The sequence below is a fragment of the Lagenorhynchus albirostris genome, chromosome X (genome assembly GCF_949774975.1).
Source record: "Lagenorhynchus albirostris chromosome X, mLagAlb1.1, whole genome shotgun sequence".
In the NCBI taxonomy this organism is placed as follows: domain Eukaryota; kingdom Metazoa; phylum Chordata; class Mammalia; order Artiodactyla; family Delphinidae; genus Lagenorhynchus; species Lagenorhynchus albirostris.
Window position 1 is genome coordinate 44287833 of NC_083116.1, and position 15015 is coordinate 44302847.

At 39.7% G+C, this 15015-nt stretch overlaps 1 protein-coding gene across 1 annotated transcript in view; it reads right to left on the reverse strand.

The window, feature by feature from the left end:
* CENPI (centromere protein I) overlaps positions 1 to 13344 on the reverse strand; it is a 45216-nt gene extending 31872 nt beyond the window's left edge. Inside the window, exons 1-5 of the mRNA XM_060137511.1 lie at positions 13306 to 13344; positions 11330 to 11565; positions 10570 to 10707; positions 6179 to 6297; positions 5790 to 5897 (exon numbers count right to left, since the gene is read on the reverse strand). Of these exons, the coding sequence (XP_059993494.1) occupies positions 5790 to 5897; positions 6179 to 6297; positions 10570 to 10707; positions 11330 to 11552 (588 nt within the window). The 5' untranslated portion in view covers positions 11553 to 11565; positions 13306 to 13344. The remainder of the gene's footprint in view (positions 1 to 5789; positions 5898 to 6178; positions 6298 to 10569; positions 10708 to 11329; positions 11566 to 13305) is intronic.
* Between the last annotated feature and the right edge of the window lie 1671 nt (positions 13345 to 15015).

Below are 15015 nucleotides of genomic sequence, written 5' to 3' on the forward strand. Positions count from 1 at the left end.
CAAGGCATCCTGAACCTCAGCTGCGTGTGCTCCCCATCTGCCCTGTTTTGTCTTCACCTTCTCCCTTTTCTCTCTAGACTTCCTGATCCATCGGCGGTCACTCTCTCGCCTCCTTGTCCCACCCTGGAGAAATTACCTATCACAAATTCGTGCTCCCTAAACTCATCTGGTCCTTCAGAACTGTGTCTCTAACCTCCTATTTCTATTTCCACCGAAAGCTATTTCAAAATGTATACTCTCTCCTCAAACATAATATTCTATCTTCCCATCCTCATTCTCAGCAGAAGACCTTGCCTCCTACTTAAGTGAAACTTTGAGGAAAAAAAATCACTAAAACCACTGGCCAGGAATTCCCTCAATCATCTCCCTTACTAACCCACAAACGTATTGACATCAACACCCATGTCTCTTCCTGTTGAAAACAAATTCCTATGACTTTAACCCTGATCCCCAGTCATATTTTGCTACCTCTCCTTTATACTCACATGGAACTCTGTGGATACTATCACAGGATTTATTCACACTGTACTTATCTTCTCTCCTACTACATTTAAAGACCTTCAAGGCTCAGCCTCTTACTAGATAGCTTACCTTAGCCAAGTTATGTAACTTTTCCAAGCCTCAGTTGTCTCATCTCTAAAATGGGAATATCATTTTCCATAAATTCTGGCTCTAGTCACGTGACTCTGGGTAATTATTTGACTTCTCTGTGCCTCAGCTTCCTCATCTCTAAAATGGGGATAAAAGTGTATACCACAGGGCTTCCCTGGTGGCGCAGTGGTTGGGAGTCGCCTGCCGATGTAGGGGACGCGGGTTCGTGCCCCAGTCCGGGAGGATCCCACGTGCTGTGGAGCGGCTGGGCCCGTGAGCCATGGCCGCTGAGCCTGCGCATCCGGAGCCTGTGCTCCGCGGTGGGAGAGGCCACAACAGTGAGCGGCCTGCATACCACAAAGAAAAAAAAAAAGTGTATACCACATAAGGCTCGCAAGAGGTTCATGTGAGTTAAAACCACTTCTTATCTATTGTGTGTTTTACACTTACAACACATTTCAGTTTGGCCTAGCCACATTCCCAGTGCTCACTTAGTCAAATGAAGTTAGTGGCTACTATACTGGTAGCACAAGTGTAGAAAATAGTAGGTGCTCAATAATTTTCTTTTTAGCATACTGATGTAAGAAAAGAACTTTCAGACCCTCAGAACTGGGAAAAAATATTTTACATAGTCTAACATTTCTTTCTCTACATTTTAACATCTCTGAAAACAGAACTAATCCTAAAATCCATATCATGTGATAGCTTTAATGGCAGCATTCTATTGTAATGGTTCATAAGATAATGATGCATCTTAACACTAATGGCATCTTAGAGATGATGAAATACTGTGTATATAAAGTATACTAGTGCCTGGCATATAAGCCTCATATAATTTAACTATATGAGGCTTATAGTTAACTTATTCTAACTCATATTTGTATTTCTAATACTAGTTCAATGCCATTCATATTATGTGGTTAATAAATGTTCATTGAGTGAATTTCTAAAGGATGTAGCCTCAAACTTTGTACATCTAAAGCCAAACATATTATATTCCTTCCAAAACTACCTCCATTTCACAAATTCCCTTTTACGGTCAAAGGTACCATCATTCTGAGTCATGCTGCCTTAAAAACTTGGATCTTCATCTCTTGACCCTTCCCTTAATCCAATATAGGTAGCAAGTCAATTCTTCCTTTACAATTTCCCCTAAAATTTGTCCTTTCAATTTTTCATTCCCCTTAGTCTAGTATAGTGATTCTCAAACTTTTTGGTCTTGGGACTCTTTACATTCTTAAAAATTAGAGGACCCCAAAGAGCTTTTGTTTATCTGGTTTATATCTGTTGATATTTACCATATAAGAAACTAAAACTCGGAAATTTTTAAATGTTTACTAACTCATTTAAAAAATAAGCCCAGGGCTTCCCTGGTGGCTTAGTGGTTGAGAGTCCGCCTGCCGATGCAAGGGACACGGGTTCATGCCCCGGTCCGGGAGGATCCCACGTGCCGCGGAGCGGCTGGGCCCGTGAGCCATGGCCGCTGAGCCTGCGCGTCTGGAGCCTGTGCTCCGCAGCGGGAGAGGCCACAGCAGTGAGAGGCCTGCGTACTGCAAAAAATAAAAATAAAAATAAGCCCATCACATGCTAACAATAAATGAAATATTTTATGAAAAATAACTATATTTTCCCCAAAAATGACTTAGAGTGACACAGTTTTACATTTCTACAAATTTCTTTAATGTTTCTGACTTAATAGAATACAGCTGGAGTCTCTGCTTCTGCATTAAATCTGTTACAATATGTTGTTCTGATTGAAGTACATGAAGAAAAGTCAGCCTCACACAGATATGTAGTTGGAGAAGAAAGTAATATTTTAATAGCCTTTTCAGAAAATCGTGGATATTAGTCTTTGATACTTCACTAAAACTTGGTAAGTGATAGCCTCTTAGGGAACAGCTGCAATGTGGAATCTGAAATCTTATCAATGAACCGTCTTTGTACTCTGTTCCATTAAAATTCATTGATATATCTTACACTTTGGATGGCTCTTTTACCCATGCATAATTTCATAATATCATACTTGATAATTTGGAAATTAGCTATACCAAGCTTCCAAATATTGACACATTTCATTATACAATACCTAAAATCACATTCATTAATATTGCTACCATCCTCATCAGGAAAGTCTTTAAGTACTGGGAAGCTGTCAAGTTCACAGTGGCAGATACAAATTTTCCAAACTTGTAATTTTCGCTTAAAAGCTCAAATTTTATCACTGGCAAAAAACAGTGCCAGTTGTTTTCTTTGAAATGACCAGCTCACTTTGTTCATTTTCAAGAAAACATCTGCCAAATACCCAAGTCTGAATAACCACATTTTATATGTCAGTCACTCTTTGAAGTAAAAATGGTATTTTGTGAAAAAAGCAGCTGGTTTAGCTCACAACTCAATCACACAAGTGCTTTTCCTCAGGACAACTGTTGTACTTTAGTATGCAGAAGGGATTTATTTGTACTTCCCATTTCATCAAACATAATATTAAAGATGTGTCTCACAGGTTGAAGTTTAATATAATTAATGAAGTAATTTTTACTGCTTGATTTGGGACAGTATTAAGTGAAACTAGCATTTTTGTTTTTTACTGCAGTGAAGAACACAATGACCACTAGTACAGTCTGGCCCCACTGCCCTTATTTGTGCTAAGGTGCCAGCAGTTTTATCCACCATCAGTACAAATGTCAACACAGTGAAAATAGCTAATAACATCTTGATATTGCTATAAAGATAACTTGAACCACTGAGACCTCCTGAAAGGTTCTCAGGGAGCCTCAAGGGGTCCACAGAGTGTATCTGAGAACTGCTAGTTTAGGATGTCATCATCAAGTTAGTCTCCTAATTAGTTTTCCTGACTCTAGCCTCCATCATAATTCATAATGTTTGGCACTACTAGATACAACTTCCTACAGTGTTGCTTTCAACATGTTCTGCCCCAAGTTTTTCAGTGATTTCCCCACTGGATATAGGATAAAGTTCAAATTCCTTACCATCACATTTAAAGACCTCTACAATTTTTCCTCACCCAACTTTTTCAGCCTTACCACCCACCACTGCTTGACACCAATTGTAATTAAGTCAATCTGATCTATTTAAGGTCTCTTGAAATACCATTTACACAGTTCACAACTTTGCTTGAAATATTCCTGTCATATCAAACATCAAATCTCAAATCCTACTCAACCTTCACGGCCTAGCTCAATGCCTACATACTTTATGATGCTTTTTCTAATCACTCTGGTTTACAGTGTTCTTTCCTTCCTGGGAATATCACAGCAATTATTATCCTCGTGTTAACATATACCGTCTTTGATAATTTAACTTATACATTATTTAACTTTATCTGCTTTCCTTAGTCCCCCAACTGGATTATAAACCCCTGGAATATGGAAACTCTCTGCTAAACTTTGAATCTTCTACATTGCCTCGATCAATGCAATGAACACAGTCAATTTTTTAAAAATGAAATCAATGAATGAATTCCCTTTCCAGAAGCAAGAGGAATTCAGTTAGATGAATGGTTCACATGGTCTGTGAACTACTGATGGTCCTTGAAAGTCTTCCATGTGGACAGTAGATTGATTTCTTAGAGTTATTAACGTTTTCAATGGGAATAATTATACTATTTTATCAAAATCAGCCCATTGGCATCTCATGAAAAGTAATCCTCTCCTCATTAATTCTGATGAGGTTTTCACAGTGTTAATCAAGAAACTGGAAACCATAAACAAGACCAAAAGACAACCCTCAGAATGGGAGAAAATATTTGCAAATGAAGCAACTGACAAAGGATTAGTCTCCAAAATTTACAAGCAGCTCATGAAGCTCAATAACAAAAAAACAAACAACCCAATCCAAAAATGGGCAGAAGACCTAAATAGACGTTTCTCCAAAGAAGATATACAGATTGCCAACAAACACATGAAAGAATGCTCAACATCATTAATCATTAGAGAAATGCAAATCAAAACTACAATGAGATATCATCTCACACCGGTCAGAATGGCCATCATCAAAAAATCTACAAACAATAAATGCTGGAGAGAGTGTGGAGAAAAGGAAACACTCTTGCACTGCTGGTGGGAATGTGAATTGGTACAGCCACTATGGAGAACAGTATGGAGGTTCCTTAAAAAACTACAAATAGAACTACCACATGACCCAGCAATCCCACTACTGGGCATATACCCTGAGAAAACCATAGTTCAAAAAGAGTCATGTACCAAAATATTCACTGCAGCTCTATTTACAATAGCCCGGAGATGGAAGCAACCTAAGTGTCCATCATCAGATGAATGGATAAAGAAGATGTGGCACATATATACAATGCAATATTACTCAGCCATAAAAAGAAACGAAATTGAGTTATTTTTAGTGAGGTGGATAGACCTAGAGTCTGTCATACAGAGTGAAGTAAATCAGAAAGAGAAAGACAAATACCGTATGCTAATACATATATATGGAATCTAAGGGGAAAACATGTCATGAAGAACCTAGGGGTAAGATAGGAATAAAGACACAGACCTACTAGAGAATGGACTTGAGGATATGGGGAGGGGGAAGGGTAAGCTGTGACAAAGTGAGAGAGTGGCATGGACATATATACACTACCAAATGTAAAATAGATAGCTAGTGGGAAGCAGCCGCATAGCACAGGGAGATCAGCTAGGTGGTTTGTGACCACCTAGAGGAGTGGGATAGGGAGGGTGGGAGGGAGGGAGACGCAAGAGGGAAGAGATATGGGAACATATGTATATGTATAACTGATTCACTTTGTTATAAAGCAGAAACTAACACACCATTGTAAAGCAATTATACTCCAATAAAGATGTTAAAAAAAAAGAAAAAAGAAACTGTACAATAAGTGACTCAAAGGACCCTGTTGAAGTGGTTTAAAAGGGAAAAGGTGGCAATCATTGCTCTAGATCAGCAAAGAGACTCCAATGTGAACTCAATTCTATCTGTTACAATTATTTCCTTAAAAAAGATATAAAGCAAATGCATTAAAAATTTTATTTGTTAATCTGAGAGACAGGTGTAAAGATGTTTCTTATGTTACTCTTTATACTTTTCTATGTGTTTCATATATTTTAAAATAAGTAAGGAAAGTGGTGTGGCACTTTGAAGCACATATGGTGCATCGATATACAAGCGCGTACCATTTGATCGATGCATGATGCTGTCCAATTTTTACTTACCAGTGCATCATCTTGCAATGAAGCAAAAAAGAAGCCATAGAGTAAGTTAATTTGCTCCTTGTGATCAATGAAGTCAAACATTGCAACCAGCCAACGATAAAAAAGTACCTATTGAGAGACAAAATGCTTATCTTTAGAGAAATATAACTTGCAGAGAGCTTAATTTCCCCCTCACGGCTGTTTTAGAAGCCTCTAGCACAAAGAAGGATAATAAGTTTTATCTCTCAGTAAAAATTTCTGTTTGAACAGACTCCTTGCATTAAGCTACATTGTTCCAAAACTACAGGCTTTGCACAAAAGGCCACTGCCATTACTCCATAAGTGGCTCTTCCTTGCCAGCCCTTAAGTAGTTCTGAAGGACTTACCATCAAAGTGTTTAAAAAGATTACCTTGGTGCTACCAGAACACTTGCCAACACAAAGCCAAGAGACCGCCGTAACCACAGAATCTTCTGATATTAGAGTTGCTGGAATCATACACTTGAATATCCGAGTGTTTACAGCACTCCCTGGAAAGCAGACAAACTCTAAATCAAACTACATTTTGGGATCTTGACTGTTTCCTTACTATTATTAACTCTTAGTCCTAAAAAGTTCACTTCACATTGAAGGCAATAAAATAATATTCAATATCTCTTATCATCATTATAAAACATAGTTTGAAACAAAAATGTACCTTTAACTTTTAATATAAACTATAAAGCAAATTCTTTGGTTCTAATATTTTTATCTAACAAGGGAGGATGAGTACAGGATTTCTTCTTGGCATGATGAAAATGTTTGGAAATTAGATAGTGGTGATGGTTGCACAACTCTATGAATATGCTAAAAAAAAAAAAAACCTGAATTGTATGCTTCAAAAGGGTGAATTTTATGGTACGTGAATTACACCTCAAAAGAAGTCTTTTACTCCTAGGAAAATTTCAAGGACTTTTTAAAATGGCATAATAGATTCTGATTTATTTAAAGCTACTCTAAGATATCTTGCATGAGCTGCTACATTTAAGAATAAATAGATATATTTCTAGTCTCCATTCCCCCCCAAAAGTGGGAAGGATAGCAGAATCAAACAACTATACTATTAGCTGGTAGTAATATCATTCTATATTGGTCCAATCTTTCCATCATACTCTCTTGGCTTCTATGCTATCCTCCCATCTGCTAATAGAAGTGAGTTTGCAAGTAGTTTTGTGTATACCCTATGTCAACTTCTGCTTATTAAGGCTTCAATAATTAAATATACATGTATATCATCAATTTCTTTTTGTGTTTAAACATTGTTTTATTCGTATTATACAGTGGTGATCACAACCATTCACTGGAAAAAACAGTGTTCTCAACTTCTCATGCAAGTAGAAGCCTCAACAATATCTTGGATACATGTGTCTTTAACCACTGTTTTACAGGTATTATAGCGTGGTAATCACATCCATTCAGTATAACACTGTTCTCAATTTCTCCCACAAGTAGCATTCTTAGAAACATACAGGTCTTTAAACGCTGTCTTACATGCATTATAGCATGGTGATCACATCCATTCACCAAGATAACACTGTTCTTAACTTCGCCTGCAAGTAGCATTCTCAGAAACATCTTATACATCTTTTCTTTTCCTACTAGTGTAGACCTCTTATTTTTTTAATAAAAACTGTATATATTTAAGATGCACAACATGATGATATGATATAATCAGCCCTCCATATCCATATGGATATGGATAAGATGCACCTGTGGATTCAACCAACCACAGACAGAAAATATTCGTTTAAAAAAAATTCCAGGGCTTCCCTGGTGGCGCAGTGGTTGAGAGTCCGCCTGCCGATGCAGGGGACACGGGTTCGTGCCCCGCTCCGGGAAGATCCCACATGCCGCGGAGCGGCTGGGCCCGTGAGCCATGGCCGCTGAGCCTGCGCGTCCGGGGCCTGTGCTCCGCAACAGGAGAGGCCACAACAGTGAGAGGCCCGCGTACAGCAAAAAAAAAAAAAAAAAAAAAAATTCCAAAAACAAAACTTGAATTAGCCACACAAGACAACTATTTACGTGGCATTTACATTGTATTTACAACTATTTACATAGTGTTTACATTGTATTAGGTATTATAAGTAATCTAGAGATGATTTAAAGTATATAGGAGGATGTGTGTAGGTTATATGCAAATATTACGCCATTTTATCAAGGGATTTGAGCATCCTAGGATTTTTGTATCCGCAGGGGGTCCTGGAACCAACACCCGGCAGATACTATATACCTATATATAATAAAATGACTACTACAGTCAAGTTAATTAACATTTTATCTCCTCACATAGTTACCATTCTTTGTGTGTGGTAAGAGCACATGAAATCTATTCTCTTGCAAATTTCCAGTATTCTATACAATATTACTAACTATAGTCATCATGTTGTACATCAGATCTCTAGATTTATATATCCTACATAACTTCAATATATCTCATCAATTCCTACCCCATCATTCTGTGGAGAAGAAAGGAAGCAGTGATGGCAGGTAATGAATCACAAGAATAAAAATCTTTGCTTTCCAGTCTCATGGTATCTTGTTTTTACTCCTCTCTTCTCCCCTACTCCCATCCCCCAACCCTTGTAAAGTTTACAACAGTCTGACCGCTAACACTTTACACATGTACCAAATTCAAAGGGAGAATTCAATATAGACTCTATTCTTACTTCCCAGTGACTTTTCAATTACTAAAGAGTCCAAAGTCCCTTTGTACCTAATTATGACATTTCTAGCACACCTGCCCCTCAATATGTATTTCAACTTAGCAAAAGAGCTACATATAAAGATCTGGTAGAGATGGTGGATATCACAGAAATAACTAAAAGGAGAAAAGCAATTAATGAGGCTACATATAATGTCACCAAATTCCAGCTCAACAGAAAAACGAAATTAGACTAGAAAGCCAGAGATTATTTTTTAAATTGTTACATACAAGTTTCTAACTCTGAGGCATGCATTTTGAAACATGCATGCATTTGCAATAAGACCTGGCAAACATCACAAAAACCTTCTAAACATTAATTTCTGAGATATCAAAAAAGAAAAGAGAAATTCCAAAATAGAAAACATCTGTACATTCTATACATGTTTTAAGGGGAGAAGGGATAGATAGAATTGTTCTCGATAAACACTAATCAGTTAAATATGAATTCCTAGAAATTTGTCAAAACCAATTTGAAACCACTTAGAAGAAGACCAATTTTATTAGGTCAAATTTAACTTTGTAGGAAAACAAAGAGAACTAATCAGGTAAAAATAGAGAACTAGGGACTTCCCTGGTGGCACAGTGGTTAAGAACCCGCCTGCCAATGCAGGGGACATGGGTTTGAGCGCCGGTCCAGGAAGATACCACATGCTGCGGAGCACCGAAGCCCATGCACCACAACTACTGAGCCTGTGCTCTAGAGCCCATGAGCCACAACTACTGAGCCCGCGTGCCACAACTACTGAAGTCCATGCACCTAGAGCCCGTGCTCCGCAACAAGAGAAGCCACTGCAATGAGAAGCCCGTGCACTGCAACGAAGAGTAGCCCCCACTCGCCGCAACTAGAGAAAAGCCTGCACGCAGCAACAAAGACCCAACACAGACAAAAATAAATAAATAAATTTTTTTTAAAATATAGAGAACTAAAATTCCTGGAAGTCATATACTGAATTTGGCTAGTAATGTGTTGTCTCTCTCTCTCAGACACACACACACACACACCTGCAAACATGATAGGGTATGCACAAAGGAACCCAATATGCAAGGGTTAGAAAATGGTATATAAAGTATTCAATTTTGATAGTTGTCTTAATTTAAAAAAAAAAAAGGAGAAAACCCAGTAGCAGTGTGGTGCAGCATAAACACTAGAAGGGGAGTTAGGAGATCTGAGTTCCCCAGTTCTAGCTCTGAGATTAAGCAAGTCTCTTTAACCACTCTGGGCTTCAGTTTCCTCACCTTTAAAATGAGAATGTTCAAGGGCTAAAATACTCTCTAAGTCTAAATTTGGGTGAGGGTAGGTAAAAAGGTTCTTCTCAAGTAAAAAGAATAATGGACAGATATTATTTCTTTCTAAGAATCTCCCCCCACTGCCATTACAAATGAACTTAGAACAGAAAAGGAAGCATTGGCACAAAAGAAAAAGCATCTTGACTATTAAGGCCACAGAGACTGGAATGGAGACAGTATCAACAGGGACTTGCCATAGATAAGTGAACTTAAAGGCAATAAAATAGACCAAGTGATCTCTTAATGTGCCTTCTGGCAACACTATTTAAATTATTATCTATCCTTCCTAAGAGAAATACTAAAAATGGCTCCCATGTATTTGGTGACAAGAATTCATTTTATTGGGGCTTCCCTGGTGGCGCAGTGGTTGAGAGTCCGCCTGATGCAGGGGACGTGGGTTTGTGCCCCGGTCCGGGAGGATCCCACATGCTGCGGAGCGGCTGGGCCCGTGAGCCATGGCCGCTGAGCCTGTGCATCCGGAGCCTGTAGCTCCGCAACGGAAGAGGCCACAACAGTGAGAGGCCCATTTTATTTGTAAAGATATGTGATAACTAGCCATTTTCAGCATATGCACATAGAAACTTTTAGTTCATAAGGTAGTCTGAACACAAGAAAGGCCCATCTTATTGATATAATCTTATCAGATTGGTTTTATGAAGAGAATAGGAAAATATATAGTTCTTTAACTGCAGCTGATTCCAATCAACAATCTAATTCAAAGTCTGAAAGGCAAAACAAATAGCAAACTGAAAAATTTATCCCCTTGACATACCAAATTTGCCACTGAGTGCCACATTTAATAGAATGTCAATTCCTTCTGGAGCTAAGCCATTCTTCCATGCCACATTTTCCACAGTTTTCAAGTGTTTCTCCAAGGTTTTATCTTTACTCTGTGAAGTTTTAATGGAACCTGTAAGAGGAACAGTATTAAATAGTGAGGATTTTAAAACTCTCTCACTCCTCAGCCTCAACAGTTACAAATTAGGATTCTTCAAAGGAATAGCTTTACATAAAAGATGTCTTCCTAAAAACGCTTCAAAGCCTTTAAAACCCTTGAATACTTCACAGCAAAGCAGGAAAACTGAATCCTGCCCTGGCTTCTCTGCTCTAAACTAACTAAAAGCACTGAACTTAGACTAAGCTGTTTCAAAAACTAGAGCAGTGGTTCCCAAACTTTGCTGCACATTGGAATCACCTAAGGAGCCATTAAAAAATCCCAATGCCTAGCTTGTATCCCATACCAATAAAATCAGAAAGTCTAAGAGTGGATGCCAGGTACCAGTGGGTTTTAAAGATTCTCGGGAAATCCCAATGTGTAACAGTTTGGAAACCACTCTGCCAGGAACATGCTTTGTTGCTATATCCCTAGTACCTAGCATATTGATACGTAGTAAGTGCTCAATAAATGTCCATTAAATAAACAAAAATCACAAATGAGCAAAAATATGCTTTCCTTTAAAAATCCTTAAGAAAAAAAGTCTGAATATTTTTAAAGGAATAGGACTTAACATAAGGAAAACAATCTGTCTTACCTTTCTCAAAGTATGTCAGTGCTATTTGCAGAGTGCCTTCTGCTTGATCATCAGCACGTTCATAATCTTCCACTGGATTGTTTTGTCCATGTTTCGAGATGCTCTTTGAGTCACTTAGGTCCTCTGTTACTTTCCAGGCTGAGAGTGTAGTCTGATAGCTATTACTACCTTGTGAAGTCCTCTTTCGTGCCTGAGAGTTCTTAACTTTCCGTTGAAGTGACATTACTGCACGTGTTCTATACAGAAACAAGTGTCAAGTTACCATTAACCAGCCAAACTGTCCCTCCCTTTTTACTCCACAAAGACAGGGATCACACATGCCTGTATTCCCACATTTAGTACAGAGGACCTAGCATACAAGTACACAATAAAAAAACTGACAGCAATCCAGGCAACAAAAGCTATAGGTTAACTTTCTCAAAAAGCCCTTGACCTAAATAGGAACAGAAATGACTCTCCAAGGTAACATTCACTAGCCGGCCTTGTGAGGGGAAAAAAACAGTAAGAGTACAGGCAACATAACAAATTCTCTTAAAAGGGCTATATCACATAAGTGAGTCCAAAACTAATCCATCTCATGAACTCAATGTTACTTTCTCCGCTCCTATTTTTCTCCACCCTGCCTTGATTTTGCTTTTAATCTTTAATACTGCCTGCTTTGTCAGTGCTAAGTTAAAGACAAACTGGTGGCCAAACTAAGGATTCTCAGAACAGAAACATGCCCCGATAATTCACTTATTCAATAAATAATTACTGAGCATCATCTACAATATATGCCACGCACAATTCTACTCACCAGGGATAAAATAACAAAACAGTCAAGGTCTGTGCTCTCATGAAACTTATGGGGGTGGAGTGAAGAGGAGCTGTGAGAGTCAATAAATAAGTAAATAATAGTGAACATAATATACAGTGATGTCATAGAAAAGAGGTGGGGGTGAGAAGCTACTTTGGAATAAGTGTTCAGAGAATGCCTCTCTGATGTGAACTGTAAGCTGAGATTTGAATGCCAGGAGGAACCAACCATGTTAAGAGCTGGTGGAAGGGTATTTCATGGAGAGGAAAGAACAAGATATGCTAAGACCTTAAAGCAAGAGCTCTGTGTGTTAAAGAAACAGCAACAACACCAGTAAGAGGCGAGGGTCGGTGGGGGTAGTAGCATGAAAGAGGTACAGAGTAGTAGGAGACGAAGTCAAAAAGGCAGACAGCGACTGCTATATTGGGGCTTGTAAGCCAGAACAAGGAATTTGGTTTTTAAGTGTCATAGGCAACTATGGGGGAAGGGAAGACTGTTACAGAGGGGAGTGATACCATCTGATTTATGTTTTAAGATCATTTTAGCTGCAGTACGAAGAATAGAATGTTAGGGGTGCAGGAGTGGAAATAGACAATTAAAAGGGTCTAGCAAAAGTCCAGAAGAGATATGACTGCAATCTGAACCTGGCCTAAGGTGTAAATGGTAGGAAAGGTAGAAAATGATGGTATTTGTGAAATGTTTTGGAAGGAGACTGGGCAAGGCCGTAATAAAGGAATTAGATGTAGGGAAAAAGAAAGAGAGGAAGCCAGAATGACTTCTAAGTTTTGGGCTTCAAATAGGAAAAACTAAGGGAATGGTCGTAATGACACTCAACCCCACCTCCCTAGAACAGATGAGGCTGGAGCAGAAGAGCAATATGCATGTCTAACCCACCGAGAGGTTCCAGGTTCCGAGTTGTTTTTTAGGGTCCTACGAAAGAAGGGCGGGCGAGCAGCTTCTGGCCCTTTCCAGTGGAACCGTCCCATCGCTCCCCAAGGACCCCCTTTCACAGCCTGCCCCAGCAAGGACCGAACTTGGCCGCGACAACTGACCCATTGGGCAGATTCCCGTTCTGGGGGAAAACCCGACACCTTGTAGGACAGTCTTACTCAGAAGTCAGGAGATTGATTCCCTTCGGCCTCGGGGCTCCCACTTTGCCCGGTGTTTAAAAGCACCTCACCTAAAATACTCCTCAGTCCCAAAGCCTCTGGAGTCCAAACGTCACCTCCCGGATTCAAATGAGCGGGCTCCGCCCCGCGCATGCGCTTCCGAGGCGACACAGGGGGCTTCACGGCGGAGCCGCGCGCTCTGCTGAAGCCTGATTGGTTGGGTCACAGCTCAATGGCGCGAGGCGGCGCGCGCGCCCACGCTGACGCAAACGCAATTCCGCAGAGCCGCCGGCCACACCCGCCAGGCCCGGGTACGCCCGGCTAGCGGGCAGTTGCTGCTGAAATCAGCCGATTGGCTGATGTTCCCACTGTTCTAATATTGTTCCCATTCGTCACTGTGCCTAAAACGGAACAATTAGTATCTCGGTTCTTGAGTTTAACAAGACCAATTACAGTGATCCATTTGCTCAGATTGACCCCAAATGTCGGGCTTTGAATCTGTAGGAAAATATGAAACTGCAAACTTCTCAATAAAGGCTGCTTCTCCCATGTTGGGCAAGAGAATTAGGTTAAAGGGTCTGACACCTCTGAAGCTGTCGCTAGGAGGTGGGAGGAAAGGACGGCGGCTGAATTTGCCCTCCTTTTACCGAGGATGGGCACGCATACCTTCTAGAGTATGCTGGAAACATATATCCTGAGCCAGATGTGGCATCTTGTAGGTAGCCGGCCAGTCAACAAGTAAAGATTCCAAACTTTGAGGAATAGATGGACCTTAAAGAAACTGGCTAAAACAGCAGCAAGGGCTTAGTCTGAGACCTGAACTTAGTCCCTAGTTTAGTCTCTTACTAGAGTAGGAACTGGAGAAGAAAGATAAAAATTTAATGACTCTCACTGATTTTTTGAGGCGAAAATATACCCATAAACTATAGGCAAAAGTGTGGGAGGGGGCTTCCCTGGTGGCGCAGTGGTTGAGAATCCTGCCAATGCAGGGGACATAGCTTCGTGCCCCGGTCCGGGAAGATCCCACATGCCGCGGAGCGGCTGGGCCCGTGAGCCACGGCAGCTGAGCCTGCGCGTCCGGAGCCTGTGCTCCGCAACGGGAGAGGCCACAACAGTGAGAGGCCCGCGTACCGCAAAAAAAAAAAAAAAAAAAAAAAAAAAAAATAGAAGTGTGGGAGGAAACTTTGCAATCTTGGGGAGAGATGAAGAATCAGACTAAGTTGATGTATTTGGGAAAGACTACAGCAAAAAATGATTATTTACCACATCTTACATTGTTTTCAAAGTACTTTCAAGAAATCATATTTAATCATGCATGAGAACTGAGTGTTCAATATTTACTATGATAGTTGATCTTCCTATCTAGTAAAACTGAAAATTTCTCGAGTCATTTTTTAATAATCATTTCATACTCAAATGTAAATTGGAAAGAATCTTAAGCCTTCAATCCTCTTATTTTTGTAAATGAAATTGGGGCCCTGAGTAGTAAAATAACTTGCCTAATGTGACAAGTCTGTGGCACTGGAATTTGTGCCAGTTTGTGGATGCATATATAGTGAGACACTGGTTCATCTTTACTTAATATACCTGCAATTATTTCTGAAATCATTCTTCTACCTTCCCTTGGCATCACCTAATAAAGCAGAACTCCCCAAACCTGGGAACTGTATTGAGATCTAATTTTGTGGCTTTCTGTCTTATGTGCTGACATCACAGAAGTGTGAGGAAACTTAAATGAGATTGGAAAGTTAGTAACCTCATTAGTATATTAAGTTATTGTA